At 42.3% G+C, this 21,542-nt stretch overlaps 1 protein-coding gene across 1 annotated transcript; it reads right to left on the reverse strand.

Moving 5' to 3' along the window:
* Positions 1-14,374: 14,374 nt before the first annotated feature.
* Positions 14,375-21,536, reverse strand: LOC135546897 (uncharacterized). The gene is given in 4 exon segments (XM_064975456.1): positions 14,375-14,544; positions 14,691-14,837; positions 14,840-14,912; positions 21,510-21,536. Coding segments are annotated over 4 exon segments (417 nt in total).
* Between the last annotated feature and the right edge of the window lie 6 nt (positions 21,537-21,542).

Genomic DNA, 21,542 nt, shown 5'->3' on the forward strand with positions numbered 1-21,542 from the left:
ATGGATTGAGAAGTAACTTGTTTTACACCGAAAGACAGGACATTCCCCCCTTGGAGACATGATCTCTGATCTCACCATAACAACATACAAATACACCTTTCTATGTCCCAAATGACACCCTATTCCTGTCAAACGTAGTACACTATATAGGGAATACGATGCAATTTGGGATACATGATATGTCCCATTCATAGATAAGGGGTCTTCCGTTGGCTGGCAACCACCAAGCAGAGGGACAGAAACTGACATGTGCTCTAGATATTCGTAACCAAGTATAGCCACCGGGGCCAATGCCCAGTCTGCCCTGCGCCACTGCCAACAGTCATATAATATATATACTATGTCTCTGAAATAATCCCAAATGAGGTGAGCAATGCCATGGTTTTATTATCAGCATAAGCTCTGACAAAGGCCTTGAGGCCGATAAGTAAATCTTTTTAAATGGCAGTGATACTATCAAGAACAGTTATTCTATCAAGAACAGTTATTTTATCAAGAACAGTTATTCTATCAAGAGCAGTGATACTAGTCAGAGCAGTGATACTAGTCAGAACAGTGATACTAGTCAGAGCAGTGATACTAGTCAGAGTAGTGATACTAGTCAGAGCAGTGATACTAGTCAGAGCAGTGATACTAGACAGAGCAGTGATACTAGTCAGAGTAGTGATACTAGCCAGACCAGTGATACTAGTCAGAGCAGTGAGACTAGTCAGAGCAGTGATACTAGCCAGACCAGTGATACTAGTCAGAGCAGTGATACTAGTCAGAGTAGTGATACTAGTCAGAGCAGTGATACTAATCAGAGTAGTGATGCTAGTCAGAGTAGTGATACTAGCCAGAGCAGTGATACTAGTCAGAGTAGTGATACTAGTCAGAGTAGTGATACTAGCCAGAGTAGTGATACTAGACAGAGCAGTGATACTAGACAGAGCAGTGATACTAGTCAGAGTAGTGATACTAGCCAGACCAGTGATACTAGTCAGAGCAGTGATACTAGTCAGAGCAGTGATACTAGTCAGAGCAGTGATACTAGTCAGAGCAGTGAGACTAGTCAGAGCAGTGATACTAGCCAGACCACTGATACTAGTCAGAGCAGTGATACTAGTCAGAGTAGTGATACTAGTCAGAGCAGTGATACCAATCAGAGTAGTGATACTAGTCAGAGTAGTGATACTAGCCAGAGCAGTGATACTAGTCAGAGCAGTGATACTAGTCAGAGCAGTGATACTAGTCAGAACAGTGATACTAGTCAAAGCAGTGATACTAGTCAGAGCAGTGATACTAGTCAGAGTAGTGATACTAGTCAGAGCAGTGATACTAGTCAGAGCAGTGAGACTAGTCAGAGCAGTGATACTAGTCAGAGTAGTGATACTAGCCAGACCACTGATACTAGTCAGAGCAGTGATACTAGTCAGAGCAGTGATACTAGTCAGAGTAGTGATACTAGTCAGAGCAGTGATACCAATCAGAGTAGTGATACTAGTCAGAGTAGTGATACTAGCCAGAGCAGTGATACTAGACAGAGCAGTGATACTAGTCAGAGTAGTGATACTAGCCAGAGTAGTGAGACTAGTCAGAGCAGTGATACTAGCCAGACCAGTGATACTAGTCAGAGCAGTGATACTAGTCAGAGTAGTGATACTAGTCAGAGCAGTGATACTAATCAGAGTAGTGATGCTAGTCAGAGTAGTGATACTAGCCAGAGCAGTGATACTAGTCAGAGTAGTGATACTAGTCAGAGTAGTGATACTAGCCAGAGTAGTGATACTAGACAGAGCAGTGATACTAGACAGAGCAGTGATACTAGTCAGAGTAGTGATACTAGCCAGACCAGTGATACTAGTCAGAGCAGTGAGACTAGTCAGAGCAGTGATACTAGCCAGACCAGTGATACTAGTCAGAGCAGTGAGACTAGTCAGAGCAGTGATACTAGCCAGACCAGTGATACTAGTCAGAGCAGTGATACTAGTCAGAGCAGTGATACTAGTCAGAACAGTGATACTAGTCAAAGCAGTGATACTAGTCAGAGCAGTGATACTAGTCAGAGTAGTGATACTAGTCAGAGCAGTGATACTAGTCAGAGCAGTGAGACTAGTCAGAGCAGTGATACTAGCCAGACCACTGATACTAGTCAGAGCAGTGATACTAGTCAGAGTAGTGATACTAGTCAGAGCAGTGATACCAATCAGAGTAGTGATACTAGTCAGAGTAGTGATACTAGTCAGACAGTGATACTAGTCAAAGCAGTGATACTAGTCAGAGCAGTGATACTAGTCAGAGTAGTGATACTAGTCAGAGCAGTGATACTAGTCAGAGCAGTGAGACTAGTCAGAGCAGTGATACTAGTCAGAGTAGTGATACTAGCCAGACCACTGATACTAGTCAGAGCAGTGATACTAGTCAGAGCAGTGATACTAGTCAGAGTAGTGATACTAGTCAGAGCAGTGATACCAATCAGAGTAGTGATACTAGTCAGAGTAGTGATACTAGCCAGAGCAGTGATACTAGACAGAGCAGTGATACTAGTCAGAGTAGTGATACTAGCCAGACCAGTGATACTAGTCAGAGCAGTGATACTAGTCAGAGTAGTGATACTAGTCAGAGCAGTGATACTAATCAGAGTAGTGATGCTAGTCAGAGTAGTGATACTAGCCAGAGCAGTGATACTAGTCAGAGTAGTGATACTAGTCAGAGTAGTGATACTAGCCAGAGTAGTGATACTAGTCAGAGCAGTGATACTAGTCAGAGTAGTGATACTATTCAGAGTAGTGATACTAGCCAGAGTAGTGATACTAGTCAGAGCAGTAATACTAGTCAAAGTGGTGATACTAGTCAGAGTAGTGATACTAGTAGCCAGAATAGTGATACTAGTCATAGCAGTGATACTAGTCAGAGCAGTGATACTAGTCAGAGCAGTGATACTAGCCAGACCAGTGATACTAGTCAGAGCAGTGAGACTAGTCAGAGCAGTGATACTAGCCAGACCAGTGATACTAGTCAGAGCAGTGATACTAGTCAGAGCAGTGATACTAGTCAGAACAGTGATACTAGTCAAAGCAGTGATACTAGTCAGAGCAGTGATACTAGTCAGAGTAGTGATACTAGTCAGAGCAGTGATACTAGTCAGAGCAGTGAGACTAGTCAGAGCAGTGATACTAGCCAGACCACTGACACTAGTCAGAGCAGTGATACTAGTCAGAGTAGTGATACTAGTCAGAGCAGTGATACCAATCAGAGTAGTGATACTAGTCAGAGTAGTGATACTAGCCAGAGCAGTGATACTAGTCAGAGCAGTGATACTAGTCAGAGCAGTGATACTAGTCAGAACAGTGATACTAGTCAAAGCAGTGATACTAGTCAGAGCAGTGATACTAGTCAGAGTAGTGATACTAGTCAGAGCAGTGATACTAGTCAGAGCAGTGAGACTAGTCAGAGCAGTGATACTAGTCAGAGTAGTGATACTAGTCAGAGCAGTGATACCAATCAGAGTAGTGATACTAGTCAGAGTAGTGATACTAGACAGAGCAGTGATACTAGACAGAGCAGTGATACTAGTCAGAGTAGTGATACTAGCCAGACCAGTGATACTAGTCAGAGCAGTGATACTAGTCAGAGTAGTGATACTAGTCAGAGCAGTGATACTAATCAGAGTAGTGATGCTAGTCAGAGTAGTGATACTAGCCAGAGCAGTGATACTAGTCAGAGTAGTGATACTAGTCAGAGTAGTGATACTAGCCAGAGTAGTGATACTAGTCAGAGCAGTGATACTAGTCAGAGTAGTGATACTATTCAGAGTAGTGATACTAGCCAGAGTAGTGATACTAGTCAGAGCAGTGATACTAGTCAGAGTGGTGATACTAGTCAGAGTAGTGATACTAGTAGCCAGAATAGTGATACTAGTCATAGCAGTGATACTAGTCAGAGCAGTGATACTAGTCAGAGCAGTGATACTAGCCAGAGCAGTGATACTAGTCAGAGCAGTGATTCTAGTCAGAGCAGTGAGACTAGTCAGAGTAGTGATACTAGTCAGAGTAGTGATACTAGTCAGAGCAGTGATACTAGTCAGAGCAGTGATACTAGCCAGAGTAGTGATACTAGTCAGAGTAGTGATACTAGTCAGAGCAGTGATACTAGTAAGAGCAGTGATACTAGTCAGAGCAGTGATACTAGTCAGAGCAGTGATACTAGCCAGAGTAGTGATACTAGTAAGAGCAGTGATACTAGTCAGAGCAGTGAGACTAGTCAGAGCAGTGATACTAGTCAGAGTAGTGATACTAGTCAGAGCAGTGATACCAATCAGAGTAGTGATACTAGTCAGAGTAGTGATACTAGCCAGAGCAGTGATACTAGACAGAGCAGTGATACTAGTCAGAGTAGTGATACTAGCCAGACCAGTGATACTAGTCAGAGCAGTGATACTAGTCAGAGTAGTGATACTAGTCAGAGCAGTGATACTAATCAGAGTAGTGATGCTAGTCAGAGTAGTGATACTAGCCAGAGCAGTGATACTAGTCAGAGTAGTGATACTAGTCAGAGTAGTGATACTAGCCAGAGTAGTGATACTAGTCAGAGCAGTGATACTAGTCAGAGTAGTGATACTATTCAGAGTAGTGATACTAGCCAGAGTAGTGATACTAGTCAGAGCAGTGATACTAGTCAGAGTGGTGATACTAGTCAGAGTAGTGATACTAGTAGCCAGAATAGTGATACTAGTCATAGCAGTGATACTAGTCAGAGCAGTGATACTAGTCAGAGCAGTGATACTAGCCAGAGCAGTGATACTAGTCAGAGCAGTGATTCTAGTCAGAGCAGTGAGACTAGTCAGAGCAGTGAGACTAGTCAGAGTAGTGATACTAGTCAGAGTAGTGATACTAGTCAGAGCAGTGATACTAGTCAGAGCAGTGATACTAGCCAGAGTAGTGATACTAGTCAGAGTAGTGATACTAGTCAGAGCAGTGATACTAGTAAGAGCAGTGATACTAGTCAGAGCAGTGATACTAGTCAGAGCAGTGATACTAGCCAGAGTAGTGATACTAGTAAGAGCAGTGATACTAGTCAGAGAAGTGATACTCGTCAGAGCAGTGATACTATGAAGAGCAATGATACTAGTCAGAGCAGTGATACTAGTAAGAGCAGTGATACTAGTCAGAGCAGTGATACTAGTCAGAGTTGTGATACTAGTCAGAGCAGTGATACTAATCAGAGTAGTGATGCTAGTCAGAGTAGTGATACTAGCCAGAGCAGTGAGACTAGTCAGAGTAGTGATACTAGTCAGAGCAGTGAGACTAGTCAGAGTAGTGATACTAGTCAGAGAGGACAGTAACAGTATGCCAGTGGAAGGGAGGACAGTAACAGTTTGCCAGTGGAAGGGAGGACAGTAACAGTTTGCCAGTGGAAGGGAGGACAGTAACAGTTTGCCAGTGGAAGGGAGGACAGTGACAGGATTCCAGTGGAAGGGAGGACAGTAACAGTATGCCAGTGGAAGGGAGGACAGTGACAGTATACCAGTGGAAGGGAGGACAGTAACAGTATACCAGTGGAAGGGAGGACAGTGACAGTATTCCAGTGGAAGGGAGGACAGTAACAGTATACCAGTGGAAGGGAGGACAGTAACAGTATACCAGTGGAAGGGAGGACAGTAACAGTATACCAGTGGAAGGGAGGACATTAACAGTATACCAGTGGAAGGGAGGACAGTAGCAGTATACCAGTGGAAGGGAGGACAGTAACAGTATACCAGTGGAAGGGAGGACAGTAACAGTATACCAGTGGAAGGGAGGACAGTAACAGTATGCCAGTGGAAGGGAGGACAGTAACAGTATACCAGTGGAAGGGAGGACAGTAACAGTATACCAGTGGAAGGGAGGACAGTAACAGTATACCAGTGGAAGGGAGGACAGTAACAGTATACCAGTGGAAGGGAGGACAGTAACAGTATACCAGTGGAAGGGAGGACAGTAACAGTATGCCAGTGGAAGGGAGGACAGTAACAGTATACCAGTGGAAGGGAGGACAGTAACAGTATACCAGTGGAAGGGAGGACAGTAACAGTATACCAGTGGAAGGGAGGACAGTAGCAGTATACCAGTGGAAGGGAGGACAGTAACAGTATGCCAGTGGAAGGGAGGACAGTAACAGGTAACACAACTGTGGTTTGTGACTGCTAAGATTTCCCTTTGTAGACAATTCAATCGCAGGTATTCTGTTACCGATTTTTCAGAAAAATCAGGAACAACACTATAACTAATGGATATGTCTCCCTCTACTTGTTACTTCTGTGTCATTTCATTATCCTCCCTCATGAGGGAGGAACATTTTTTTTAAATATCTTCAAGATATGTAGGTTTTTAGTAACGGAATTACAAGGTACAAGGCAATGCTTCTTAATCTTACAGAAGGCAGAAAAAATAATATCCTAAACTAAATTAAAGTGTTGATTATTAATTAGTTGTCAGGGGTCTTTTACTTCAACATCAATAAGGGATCAGAGCTTTCACCTGGATTCACCTGGAACAGTCTGTGGCATGGAAAGAGCAGGTGTTCCTAATGTTTTGTGCACTCAGTGTACGCATTGATATTAGTTGGCAGGGTTCTTTACTTCAACATTGTGTTTTGATGTATTAAGAGGCTTTCTGGTAGATGTTTTCTAAGACCCCTTTCCCAGCTGTTTGACATTTATGAGGACGGAAAATGGTGGAAAAATGTGTATATATATACCTTAATTTCGTCTAAAATATCGACTCAGCTTTCCCTGAGATACACAATTTGATATGCTCCTATAAACTTCACATGTTTGGTGCTCATGGGTCATTTGACGTGGAAATGCCCCACTACATCCATGTACATGGAAATGCCCAGCTTTAAAGCTAATTTCCTACAATTCTACACATTTTGCCATGAGGCAGAGAGAAATAAAAAGGCCACATACATTGTAGATAAGTAATATTACATTGTATTGTATTACACCCTCTAAACATATTCCACGGATCCACCATTTGTTGAATCTGTTGTTGCTGTTAGTAAAATATCTATTTTTAATTCATGTAAAAAAGCAGATGCCCACTTTAAGAAACCTTGGCCTACGGAATGTGGACCAGGTGGGAGTTGGGGGAACCGGGAAGAGCGGCATGCTGGGAAATATGCCGGAGGAGGCAAGAGAAAGAGAGAGGGGGGAGAGACAGAGACAGTCACATAGACAGAGACAAGACAGAGTGACATAGAGAGTGAGAGAGAGAGAGAGAGAGAGATAGTGAGAGACAGAGAGGGAGAGAGAGAGATTGTGAGAGAGAGAGAGAGAGAGAGAGAGAGAGAGAGACAGAGATATGGTAGAAATTCCATGACATTTGACACAGAGTGTGGGCGGAGGTGTCAGGGAGACGTGGGTGGCAAGGTGAGGGTCATCTGTCTAAAACACACACCCGTTGCCGAGCAACCAACAAAACACAGATACATGTATGCCAGGAAGGTGAACTACCACATAAGATAAGAGTCACAGTGTATGAAAGGGAAATGGAAGGATGGGGCGAGAGAGACAGAGAGAAAGAGAGAGAGTCAGAGAGACTTGCTTTGGCAATGTTAACACATGTTTCCCATGCCAATAAAGCCCCTTGAATTGAATTGAGAGAAAGACAGAGAGCGAGAGCAAGAGAGAGAGAGAGAGAGAGAGAGAGAGAGAGAGAGAGAGAGACAGAGACAGAGACAGAGACAGAGAGAGAGAGAGAGAGAGAGAGAGAGAGAGAGAGAGACAGAGAGAGAGAGAGACAGACAGAGAGAGAGAGAGAGAGAGAGAGAGAGAGACAGACAGAGACAGTCAGAGACTGAGAGAGTTTTACAACTGCATGAGAATGGAATGTGTCACCATAGCGTAAAATAAAACCATCAAATACATTCTTTCAAACAAACACATGGTGGTTATTTTCATGTCACATACCCCAAACATTAAACAATCATGTTAAAAAGAAATATATGACATAAGACAGTATAACATCTTTATTTTAGCAGCAATGTGACTTCATATGAGTCATAATCTAAAGAGCATAATTTACATGCTATTTACAAGTCTCAGAAAGGACACCTGGTAGGGAGTGGCTTTCGTTTGATCTGAGTAGTCACATGACTTGATTCACATGACTTGATTCACATGACTTGATTCACATGACTTGATTCACATGACTTGATTCACATGACTTGATTCACATGACTTGATTCATTGATTCACCAAGTCGGGGAGTAACTGATTACAAAAAAATCGAACTGTAATCCATTACATTACCAGCAAAGATATTAGAAACAGACAGATACAAAGATATTAGAAACAGACAGATACAAAGATATTAGAAACAGACAGATACAAAGATATTAGAAACAGACAGATACAAAGATATTAGAAACAGACAGATACAAAGATATTAGAAACAGACAGATACAAAGATATTATAAACAGAGAGATACAAATATATTAGAAACAGACAGATACAAAGATATTATAAACAGAGAGATACAGTACTTTGAAAAATGAGGTGATTCATTCTAGGATAAGGCATACTTTCAAATTCAGAAATGAAATTTTCCCAAATTCTTTTTGTCACCTTTTGTCACGCCCTGATCTGTTCCTTGTGATTGTCTCCACCCCTTTCCAGGTGTCGCTTATTTTCCCCAGTATATTTATCCCTGTGTTTCCTGTCTCTCTGTGCCAGTTTGTCTCGTATGTTTGTCAAGTCAACCAGTGTGGTATTTTCCTCTTCTCTTTACAAGTCCTCCCGGTTTTGACCCTTGCCTGTTTTTCTGGACTCCATTCCCGCCTGCCTGACTATTCTGCCTGCCCTGACCTCCCGCCTGCCTGACTATTCTGCCTGACCTGACCTCCCGCCTGCCTGACTATTCTGCCTGTCCTGACCTCCCGCCTGCCTGACTATTCTGCCTGCCCTGACCTCCCGCCTGCCTGACTATTCTGCCTGTCCTGACCTCCCGCCTGCCTGACTATTCTGCCTGACCTGACCTCCCGCCTGCCTGACTATTCTGCCTGACCTGACCTCCCGCCTGCCTGACTATTCTGCCTGACCTGACCTCCCGCCTGCCTGACTATTCTGCCTGCCCTGACCTCCCGCCTGCCTGACTATTCTGCCTGCCCTGACCTCGAGCCTGCCTGACTATTCTGCCTGCCCTGACCTCGAGCCTGCCTGACTATTCTGCCTGCCCTGACCTCGAGCCTGCCTGACTATTCTGCCTGCCCTGACCTCCAGCCTGCCTGACTATTCTGCCTGCCCTGACCTCCAGCCTGCCTGACTATTCTGCCTGCCCTGACCTAGAGCCTGCCTGCCATTCCGTACCTCTGAAACTCTGAACAGGTTTTGATCATTTTGCCAGTCCACGGCCAATCTCTTCACCTGTCCCTTTTTTGGATTAACAAACATCTTGGACTCTAAGCATTTACCTCCTGTGCATCTGGGTCTCACTTTGTGCTCTTATACTTTTCTCAATGGTATTCAAATCAGCATTGACCAATATGATTACACACCAAATGCATTTGATGGATTGCAGGAATATACTTTTGTAGACAGGGACAGATTAAAAAATAATTTTCCCCTGGGATTTATTTTTCTCAATAATCACACTGCTGCTCTCTCATTTAGCAATTTCGCCTCACGGATTGAAGTTGTTTTTGATGGCCGTTCACAAATGTATATGTGTTTTCTAATAACGGTTGAATTGCATGAATTGATGCTGCCTATCAATCATTGTTTTTGCGACCAGTGGACAGTATTCTGCCAGCAGCTCAAATGATGATGTCTCATTTATATGGTAACACAAAACAACACAAAACAACACAACACAATAAAACACAACACAACACAAGACAAAACAACAAAACACAATACAATACAATACAACACAACACAATACAATACAACACAAGACAAAACAACAAAACACAATACAATACAACACAACACAATACAATACAACACAAGACAAAACAACACAACACAATACAATACAACACAACACAATACAACAAAACACAACACAACACAATACAACACAACACAACACAATACAATACAACACAACACAATACAATACAACACAATACAATACAACACAATACAATACAACACAACACAATACGACACAACACAATACAATACAACACAACACAACACAATACAACACAATACAACACAACACAACACAATACGACACAATACGACACCACAATACAACACAATACAACAGAACACAATACAATACAACACAATACAATACGACACACCACAATACAACACAACACAATACAACACAACACAATACAACACAATACAACACAATACAACACAACACAACACAATACGACACAACACAATACGACACACCACAATACAACACAACACAATACAATACAACACAACACAATACGACACACCACAATACAACACAATACAACACAACACAACACAATACAACACAATACAATACAACACAACACAATACAATACAATACAATACAACACAACACAATACAACACAACAAAATATAATGCAACACAACACAACACACTGTACATGGGATACATATTGTTAGTAGATACACTACTGAGTATTTATATATATAAAAAAAAAATTGGGATATGAAAATGTAAATTTATTGATAGAAAAAATACAATTATTGATGTAAAAAAAAAATGCATTGAATACATGTTAAAATGGCTTTCTGTACATATGGTAAACATGTTTCACATGCAGACAGCATGGTAGTATTCAAAGCATTCCATGAGAGCAGCATTTATCTTTCATGATCCCCATCAGTCCTCCATGACAAAACAAAATCATAAACACAGTAGGCAAAGGGGGGTTTGTTTTGGGGGGTTATGCTCAGGTAATGGATGATGTACACTACTGTTCAACAGTTTGGGGTCACGTAGAAATGTCCTTGTTTTTGAAAGAAAAGCACCTTTTTTATTCTCCATTAAAATAGCATCAAATTGATCAGAAATACAGCGTAGACATTGTTAATGTTGTACATGACTATTGTTGCTGGAAACGGCAGATTTTTTTATGGAATATCAATATAGGTGTACAGAGTCCCATTATAAGCAACCATCACTCCTGTGTTCCAATGGCATTGTTGTGTTAGCTAATCCAAGCTTATCTTTTTAAAACGCTAATTGATTATTAGAAAACCCTTTTGCAATTATGTTAGCACAGCTGAAAACTGTTGTCCTGATTAAAGAAGCAATAAAACTGGCCTTCTTCAGACTAGTTGAGTATCTGGAGCATCAGCATTTGTGGGTTCGATTACAGGCTCAAAATGGCCAGAAACAAAGACCTTTCTTCTGAAACTCATCAGTCTATTCTTGTTCTGAGAAATCAAGGCTATTCCATGTGAGAAATTTCCAAGAATCTGAAGATCTCGTACAACGCTGTGGACTGCTCCCTTCACAGAACAGTGCAAGCTGGCGCTAAACAGAATAGAAAGAGGAGTGGGAGGCCCCGGTGCACAACTGAGCAAGAGGAAAAGTACATTAGAGTGTCTAGTTTGAGAAACAGACACCTCACAAGTCCTCAACTGGCAGCTTCATTAAATTGTACCTGCTAAACACCAGTCTCAACATCAACAGTGAAGAGGCAACTCCGGGATGCTGGCCTTCTAGGCAGAGTTGCAAAGAGAAATGCATTGATCTCAGACTGGCCAATAAAAAGAAAAGATTACGATGGGAAAAATAGCACAGACACTGGACAGAGGAACTGGAAAAATTGCCAGGCACACGAACCTGAATGCACTCAGGACTCCTCTCTGTGCAAACCAAAATGAAGATCTATTTCTCTGAATTGTCTCGTGAAAGCCAAACACTGTAAGATCCTTTTTTACAAGCCAGTCATGCAAGAGAACAAACTTTCAAATGATGCCCAGGTGACCCAGATTGTGATTTATAATGTACCTTTTTGGATTGCGTAAACAACAACATTATTTTTGTTTGAATGACTTAGAATCTTGTTTGATCAACTTAATTGTTATTTTTTGTCTAATTAGGTCTCATCTGTCATGCAGCTCGTCAGACGGTGTAACAGTTGCTGCAGCCATTCATTCACAGTATGATTGTTCCCTGGCAGATGTTTGATGTCCTAAACCACAGCTGCGTTTGAATGCCAGAGCATCTTCAGTGCATTCAGGAAGTATTCAGAGCCCTTGACCCCCTTCACATTTTATTACGTTACAGCCTTATTCTAAAATAATATCCTTAATATAATATCCTTAATCTACTCACAAAACCCCATAACAATATCACGATACCCCATAATGACATCACGATACCCCATAATGACATCACGATACCCCATAATGACATCACGATACCCCATAATGACATCACGATACCCCATAATGACATCACGATACCCCATAATGACATCACGATACCCCATAATGACATCACGATACCCCATAATGACATCACGATACCCCATAATGACATCACGATACCCCATAATGACATCACAATACCCCATAATGACATCACGATACCCCATAATGACATCACGATACCCCATAATGACATCACAATACCCCATAATGACATCACGATACCCCCATAATGACATCACGATACCCCATAATGACATCACAATACCCCATAATGACATCACAATACCCCATAATGACATCACGATACCCCATAATGACATCACGATACCCCATAATGACATCACGATACCCCATGACATCACTATACCCCATAATGACATCACGATACTCCATAATGACATCACGATACCCCATAATGACATCACGATAACCCATAATGACATTACAATACCCCATAATGACATCACAATAGCCCATAATGACATCACAATACCCCATAATGACATCACAATACCCCATAATGACATCACAATACCCCATAACGACAAAAAACCTAAAACATATGTTAATACATTTGAAGACATTTCAAAAATAGCAACTACAAATTCTAATGGTTAGGAAGTAGAATAACAACTAGATACAGGCTACTCTGGGTGGGGTCACAGTAATGATAATCATTTAGGCCATCAAAGAAGTGGCAAAACATTTTTTTTTTTAAGAAACACAAACCAGTACTTGCACTTAACTTGCACTTGCTTTGTGCCTTAGGGCTTTAGGGCTACAAGAGTTTGCTTTGTAGTATTACAGTCTTTACCCAAAACCATTCTGTAGTTTTATTTCACAATAGAGAGAAAAAAATGATCGTGCTTTTTAATCAGTGACTTGACTTTCCAACTCAATTTGAAGTCTAGTCTCTTGTGGTTCACTTCTGAGAATAGTTGGGAGGCATGATATTGCAGTACAGATTTACAGACACTAGGTGTCACTGCAGCCATGCTAGTTGTATAAACAGCCACGCAGCTGACGTTCATCGTCTCGTACAGAGCTGGCTCTAGACTTGTGGGGCCCTAAGCAAGATTTGGCCGGAAAATATGTTTTTACTCCTGAATTTATTTAGGCTTCACATAACAAAGGGGTTGAATACTTATTGACTCAAGACATTTCAGCTGACATCTTTTTTTAAATTAATTAGTAGAAATTTTGAAAAACATAATTCCACTTTTACATTATGGGGTATTGTGTGTAGGCCAGTGACACAAAATCTAAATTTAATATATTTTTAAACTCAGAACAAAATGGGGGAAAATTCAAGTGGCGTGAATACTTTCTAAATGAGCTGAAATAAAAGATCCCTTAAATAAGCACAAAAAGCTTTTTTCTCTCAAACATTTGGCACAAATTTGTTTACATTTACAATGCCACAGATTTGAAGGAGAGTACAATTGGCATGCTGACTGCAGGAATGTCCACCAGAGCTGTTGCCATAGAATTTAATGTTTATTTCTCTACCATAAGCTGCCTTGAACGTTGTTTTAGAGGATTTGACAGTATGCCCAATGGGTTACGAGGGTTATGGGTTAAGAGGGTTATGGGTAACAAGGGTTATGGGTAACAAGGGTTATGGGTTACGGGAGTTATGGGTTACAAGGGTTATGGGTCACGGTGGTTATGGGTTACAGGGGTTATGGGTTAAGAGGGTTATGGGGATTATGGGTTACGGGGGATATGGGTTACAAGGGTTATGGGTCACGGGGGTTATGGGTTACGAGGATTATGGGAGAAAAGCTTCTTGTTTATCAGCAGGGTAGCCTAGTGGTTAGAGCGTTGCAACCGGAAGGTTGCAAGTTCAAACCCCTGAGCTGACATGGTACAAATCTGTAGTTCTGCCCCCTAGGCCGTCATTGAAAATAAGAATTTGTTCTTAACTGACTTGCCTCGTTAAATAATGGTCAAATTAAAAAAATTAAAAATTAAAATATCCTGTCTCCAATTTTCATAATTGTCAACAATTCATTCTTTAATCGTTCTTACCAGTTTACGGATCCTGTCCAGGATGGTGTCAATGATCTCCTTGCCGATGGTGTAGTGACCGCGGGCGTAGTTGTTGGCAGCATCCTCCTTGCCTGAGATGAGCTGCTCAGGGTGGAACAGCTGGCGGTAGGTGCCTGTCCTCACCTCATCTGGAGAAAGAGAAAACAGTATTTTTCTATATGGAGAGAAGACCAGATACCAGTGGATGATGTTCTGTACACATTTAGAAACTGAACTAAATGTTGAAATGTTTTTCAAAAGGATAAACGTTTCTGTAAAAAGACAAACAACTTACCGATAACGGTGGGCTCCAGGTCGACGAAGATGGCGCGTGGCACGTACTTTCCGGTGCCCGTGGCGCTGAAGAAGGTGGTGAAGGAGTTGTCGAGGTTACCTGTGGGCTTGTCACTGGGCATCTGTCCGTCCGGCTGGATCCCATGCCCAGGCAGTACAGCTCCCAACAGGTGTTGCCCATCTGGACTCCAGCCTGGCCCACGTGAACAGAGATACACTCACGCTGTGGAGAGAGACGGGGAGAGAAGGAGAAGAGACCATGTGAATGAAATAGACAGCGATAACACCTGACCGCATGGAGGATATTACAGTGTGGTCCAAGAATTAAGATGTATATCGACTCTGTGACACGACGTGTGTAAATGATTATGATAGGTTCATCCAGCCTTGACCCTCCCTGTTCACTCAGAACAGACAGTAGGCTACAGGAAGGTGACAGCCAGCCCCTCCCTGTTCACTCAGAACAGACAGTAGGCTACAGGAAGGTTCAGCCAGCCTTGACCCTCCCTGTTCACTCAGAACAGACAGTAGGCTACAGGAAGGTTCATCCAGCCTTGACCCTCCCTGTTCACTCAGAACAGACAGTAGGCTACAGGAAGGTTCAGCCAGCCTTGACCCTCCCTGTTCACTCAGAACCGACAGTAGGCTACAGGAAGGTTCAACCAGCCTTGACCCTCCCTCTTCACTCAGAACAGACAGTAGGCTACAGGAAGGTTCATCCAGCCTTGACCCTCCCTGTTCCCTCAGAACAGACAGTAGGCTACAGGAAGGTTCATCCAGCCTTGACCCTCCCTGTTCACTCAGAACAGACAGTAGGCTACAGGAAGGTTCAACCAGCCTTGACCCTCCCTGTTCACTCAGAACAGACAGTAGGCTACAGGAAGGTTCAACCAGCCTTGACCCTCCCTGTTCACTCAGAACAGACAGTAGGCTACAGGAAGGTTCAGCCAGCCTTGACCCTCCCTGTTCACTCAGAACAGACAGTAGGCTACAGGAAGGTTCATCCAGCCTTGACCCTCCCTGTTCACTCAGAACAGACAGTAGGCTACAGGAAGGTTCAGCCAGCCTTGACCCTCCCTGTTCACTCAGAACAGACAGTAGGCTCAGCCAGCCCCTCCCTGTTCACTCAGAACAGACAGTAGGCTACAGGAAGGTTCAGCCAGCCTTGACCCTCCCTGTTCACTCAGAACAGACAGTTGGCTACAGGAAGGTTCAGCCAGCCTTGACCCTCCCTGTTCACTCAGAACAGACAGTAGGCTACAGGAAGGTGACAGCTGGGGTTCAAAATGTAGAACCCAGTTCCACATGGGTATGAAAATGTATTTTATCAAACAAAACTATGCTACCTTGTATATCTGTGACCCTCAGGATGCCAAATCAGAACAAGATTACCGAATGTAAGGACTTTATTTACCTTCAGAGGTGAATATATCAAACCAGTTGATGTGATTTTGTTGTTGTGCACTCTCCTCAAACAATAGCATGGTATTTTTTCACTGTAATAGCTACTGTAAATAGGACAGTGCAGCTCGATTAACAGGAATTTAAGCTTTCTGCCCGTATAAGACATGTCTATGTCCCGGAAATGTGGATGTTATTTACAACGTCATTCTAGTCACATTAGTGCACGTTAGAAACAACCATCCCGGTGTCATGCATAGGTGTAATAGGTGGCAGGGAAGTCAGGCGCAGGAGAGTCAAACTGAGTGTAAAATGGAGTCTTTTAATAAAGTTCCACGAGTATGCTCCATAACAATAAATGTACAAACATGGGTACGAGGACCCGACGCGCACATATGCAACAATCACACTATACTGACAATAAAACAATCTCTGACAAAGACATGAGGGGAAACAGAGGGTTAAATACACAACAGGTAATGAATGGGATTGAAAACAGGTGTGTAGGAAGACAAGACAAAACCAATGGAAAATGAAAAAAGGATCAATGATGGCTAGAAGACCGGTGACGTCGAACGCCGAGCACCGCCCGAACAAGGAGAGGCAATGACTTCGGCAGAAGTCGTGACACCCGGTTTAGGGACACCGATGCCATAGAGGTTAAAGAGTGAAAGTATCATGGACATCAGCTTAGTTTGCATAGCCGGGATAAAAATAACATAATTTAGGCTGTAATGATCTACAAAATTCAACACATTAGGTCACACATTCCCCAAGGCAACCATCTGCCGAGGGAAACTATTGTACAATTCCACAATCACATAATTGCGCTGGGACTGATTTTGCCAGTTCAAATGTATGCCAAAAAAACAAAAAAACATTGATTGAACAAACTTCTACACAAAAGGACTAGTGGATTTACACCCAGTAACAGAATTACTGTAATAGAATTACATTAATTAACAGAATTACGGTAATATAATTGCCGTCATATAATTACGGTAACATAATTACTGTCATAGAATTTCATCTTGGCTCTCTGATCTGTACTGCACAGAAATGCATAATGATGAATGTGAAAGTCATTCTGTTCATAGTGATGTAGACGAGTAGAGTACAGTATAGTACAATACAGTACAGTACAGTACAGTTGAGTAGAGTACAGTATAGGACAGACGAGTAGAGTACAGTATAGGACAGACGAGTAGAGTCCAGTATAGTACAATACAGTACAGTACAGTCGAGTACAGTACAGTCGAGTAGAGTACAGCATTGGACAGACGAGTAGAGTACAGTATAGGACAGACGAGTAGAGTCCAGTATAGTACAATACAGTACAGTACAGTCGAGTACAGTACAGTCGAGTAGAGTACAGCATAGTACAGACGAGTAGAGTTCAGTAGAGTTCTGTACAATACATTATAGTGATATCAACTCTAGTGTGCTCTACTGTACTGTACTGAACTATACTCTACTTTTGTTTACTGTACTGGGATGTACAAACTACTCGGATTTCCCAATGTAGCAAATTCAATTTGTTGTTGTTTTAATGACTTAATCATTCATAATGAAAATGTATACCAGTAAAAACACTATAACTAATTGTTAGGTCGACCTTTACTGATTACTTCTGTGAACTTTCAATATCCTGCCTCCTCGTGAGGTGGAGAAATTGGAAATCATTTAAGGATATGGGTTTTGGGTAACTGCAATTTCAAGGCACAAGACAAAGTTTCTTTAAAATTACTGAAGCAAAAAAAATGTCTCCTAATCTAAATGAAAGTGTTGATTATTAATTAGTTGTCAGGGGTCTTTTACATCAACATCAATAAGGGATCATAGCTTTCACCTGGATTCACCTGGAACAGTCTGTGGCATGGAAAGAGCAGGTGTTCCTAATGTTTTGTACACTCAGTGTCAGCGTTGATATTAGTTGGCAGTGGGGTCTTTTACTTCAACATCAATAAGGGATCATAGCTCCACCTGGATTCACCTGGAACAGTCTGTGGCATGGAAAGAGCAGGTGTTCCTAATGTTTTGTACACTCGGTGTCAGCATTGATATTAGTTGGCAGGGTTCTTTACTTCAACATTGTGTTTTGATATATTTCTAAAACCTTTTAAGAGGCTTTCTGGTAGATGTTTTCTAAGACCCCTTTCCCATCTGTTTGACCAGGAATCCAAGTCTTTGCTTTATCCCGTTTTGTAGGACAGAAAATGGTGAAAAAAATGTATATATACCTTAATTTCGTCTAAAAATATAGACTGTCAGCTTTCATTTGGGTCAGATGGTTTAGACCCTTTCTTCTTAAAGATTCATCGCCTATCTCTGAGGTTTCCATTGCTTGGAAGGCAGTCACGGTTCGTCCTTTATTTAAAGGGGGAGATCAATCTGATCCTAACTGTTATAGGCCTATTTCTATTTTGCCCTGTTTATCAAAAGTGTTGGAAAAACTTGTCATTCATCAACTGACTGGCTTTTTTATTAATGTCTTAATGTCTTAATGTGTTCTCTCTGGTATGCAATAGGGTTTCCGCTCAGGTTATTGAGGTGTCACTGCAACCTTAAAGGTCCTCAATGATGTCACCATTGCCCTTGATTTTAATAGCAATGTTGTGCTCCCAAATATTTTGTTACGGTAGACCATTCCATTCTTTTGGGCCGGCTAAGGAGTATCTGAAGGGTCTTTGGCCTGGTTTGCTAACTACCTCTCTCAAAGAACACAGTGTATAAAGTCTGAATATCTGCTGCCTGTCACTGTCTGTCACCAAGGGAGTAGCCCAAGGCTCAATTCAAGGCCCCACGCTCTTCTCAATTTACATCAACAACATAGCCCAGGCAGTAGGAAGCTCTCTCATTCATGTATATGCAGATGACACAGTCTTATACTCAGCTGGACCCTCCCCAGAATTTGTGTTAAATGCTCTACAACAAAGCTTTCTTAGTGTCAAACAAGCTTTCTCTACCCTTAACCTTGTTCTGAACACCTCCAAAACAAATGTCATGTGGTTTGGTAAGAAGAATGCCCTTCTCCCCAACGGTGTGATTACTACCTCTGATGGTTTAGAGCTTGAGGTAGTCACCTCATAAAAGTTCTTGGAAGTATGTCTAGACTGTGCACTGTCCTTCTCTCAGCACATATCAAAGCTGCAGGCTAAAGTTAAATCTAGATTTGGTTTCCTATATCGTAATCGCTCCTCTTTCACCCCAGCTGCCAAACTAACCCTGATTCAGATAACCATCCTACCCATGTTAAATTATGGAGACATGATTTATAGATCAGCAGGTAAGGGTGCTCTCGAGCGGCTAGATGTTCTTTACCATTCGGCCATCAGATTTGCCACCAATGTTCCTTATAGGACACATCACTGCACTCTATACTCCTCTGTAAACTGGTCATCTCTGTATACCCGTCGCAAGACCCACTGGTCCACATACAACACCCGTTCTGTCAGTCACATTCTGTTAATGGTCCACAAAGCAAACACATCCCTGGGTGGTTCGTCTTTTCAGTTCGCTGCAGCTAGCGACTGGAACGAGCTGCAACAAACACTCAAACTGGGCAGTTCTATCTCCATCTCTTCATTCAACGACAATCATGGACACTCTTACTGACAGTTGTGGCTGCTTTGCGTGATGTATTCTTGTTTCTACCTTCTTGCCCTTTGTGCTGTTGTCTGGGCCCAATAATGTTTGCACCATGTTTTGTGCTGCTATCATGTTGTGTTGCTACCATGTTGTGTTGCTACCATGTTGTTGTCATGTTGTGTTGCTACCATGTTGTTGTCATATTGTGTTGCTACCATGTTGTTGTCATGTTGTGTTGCTACCATGTTGTGTTGCTACCATGTTGTGTTGCTACCATGTTGTGTTGCTACCATGTTGTGTTGCTACCATGTTGTGTTGCTACCATGTTGTTGTCATGTTGTGTTGCTACCATGTTGTGTTGCTACCATGTTGTGTTGCTACCATGTTGTTATCATGTTTTGTTGCTACCATGCAGTGTTGTTATGAGTTGCTGCCTTGCTATGTTGTTGTCTTAGGTCTCTCTTTATGTAGTGTTGTGTTGTCTATCTTGGTGTGATGTGTGTTTTGTCCTATATTTATATTGTATTTATTTATTTTTTAAATCCCAGGCCCCCGTCCACGCAGGAGGCCTATTGCCTTTTGGTCGGCCGTCATTGTAAATAAGAATCTGTTCTTAACTGACTTGCCTAGTTAAATAAAGGTTAAACATTTGTTTTAAAGCATGTCAATTTGACATGCTCCTATAAACTTCACATTTTGGTGCTCTTGGGTCCTTTACATGGAAATGCCCTGGAGCTCTTGGGTCCTTTTACATGGAAATGCCCTGGAGCTCTTGGGTCCTTTTACATGGAAATGCCCTGGAGCTCTTGGGTCCTTTTACATGGAAATGCCCTGGAGCTCTTGGGTCCTTTTACATGGAAATGCCCTGGAGCTCTTGGGTCCTTTTACATGGAAATGCCCTGGAGCTCTTGGGTCCTTTTACATGGAAATGCCCTGGAGCTCTTGGGTCCTTTTGCATGGAAACGACCTGGTGCTCATGGGTCCTTTTTACATGGATATGACCTGGTGCTCATGGGTCCTTTTTACATGGATATGACCTGGTGCTCATGGGTCCTTTTTACATGGATATGACCTGGTGCTCATGGGTCCTTTTTACATGGATATGACCTGGTGCTCATGGGTCCTTTTGCATGGAAATGCCCCCCTACAAACCTACAGTGATGATGAAGAAAACAAGAAGGTCTGCATGGCAGCAGGTGGCAGGAAGAGGGAACCAATAGACCTTGTATCGAGCATCTCACATTTTAATAACAAACCGAACAAAATGGTTGATCTCAGCACTGTCATGTTAACTTGGCCTTGGAGGATGGGTAGATGTGGTGGCCTTGTTTCATTTGAACATGATTTAAAGGGGTCCCTCTGCATCAGGTGAATGGTGGTCAGGCAGGGGGCATTAGTGTAGCCTGTACCTGTCTGGTTATGAGCAACTCCCTTGACACACATTAAAACACATTATTAACCCACCATAGCAACACGTAGGTTTCTACTTATAATAACCCACTTTAGCAACACTTAGGTTTTTACACCTAACAACGCACCATAGCAACACTTAGGTTTCTACACTAACCCTAAACAAAAAAATTGTTCTACAAAACTGCTGTTCAAGAAACGGATAAATGCGTATTTCCTATCCAAATTCGATGGATGAACCAACATTGACCATAAATCAATGGCATTGTCAACTTCCTCTGTTCTACACCGCGCTGCCTTTACTTGTTCTCCTCTATCTCGGAGACAGAGGCAGCTCTCGCTACCATTGGCCCACCGCGCTGCCTTTACTTGTTCTCCTCTATCTCCGAGACAGAGGCAGCTCTCACTACCATTGGCCCACCGCGCTGTCTTTGCCGCTGCAAAACATCTTGAA

This window comes from Oncorhynchus masou, chromosome 10 (assembly GCF_036934945.1).
Source record: "Oncorhynchus masou masou isolate Uvic2021 chromosome 10, UVic_Omas_1.1, whole genome shotgun sequence".
Taxonomy (NCBI): Eukaryota; Metazoa; Chordata; class Actinopteri; order Salmoniformes; family Salmonidae; genus Oncorhynchus; species Oncorhynchus masou.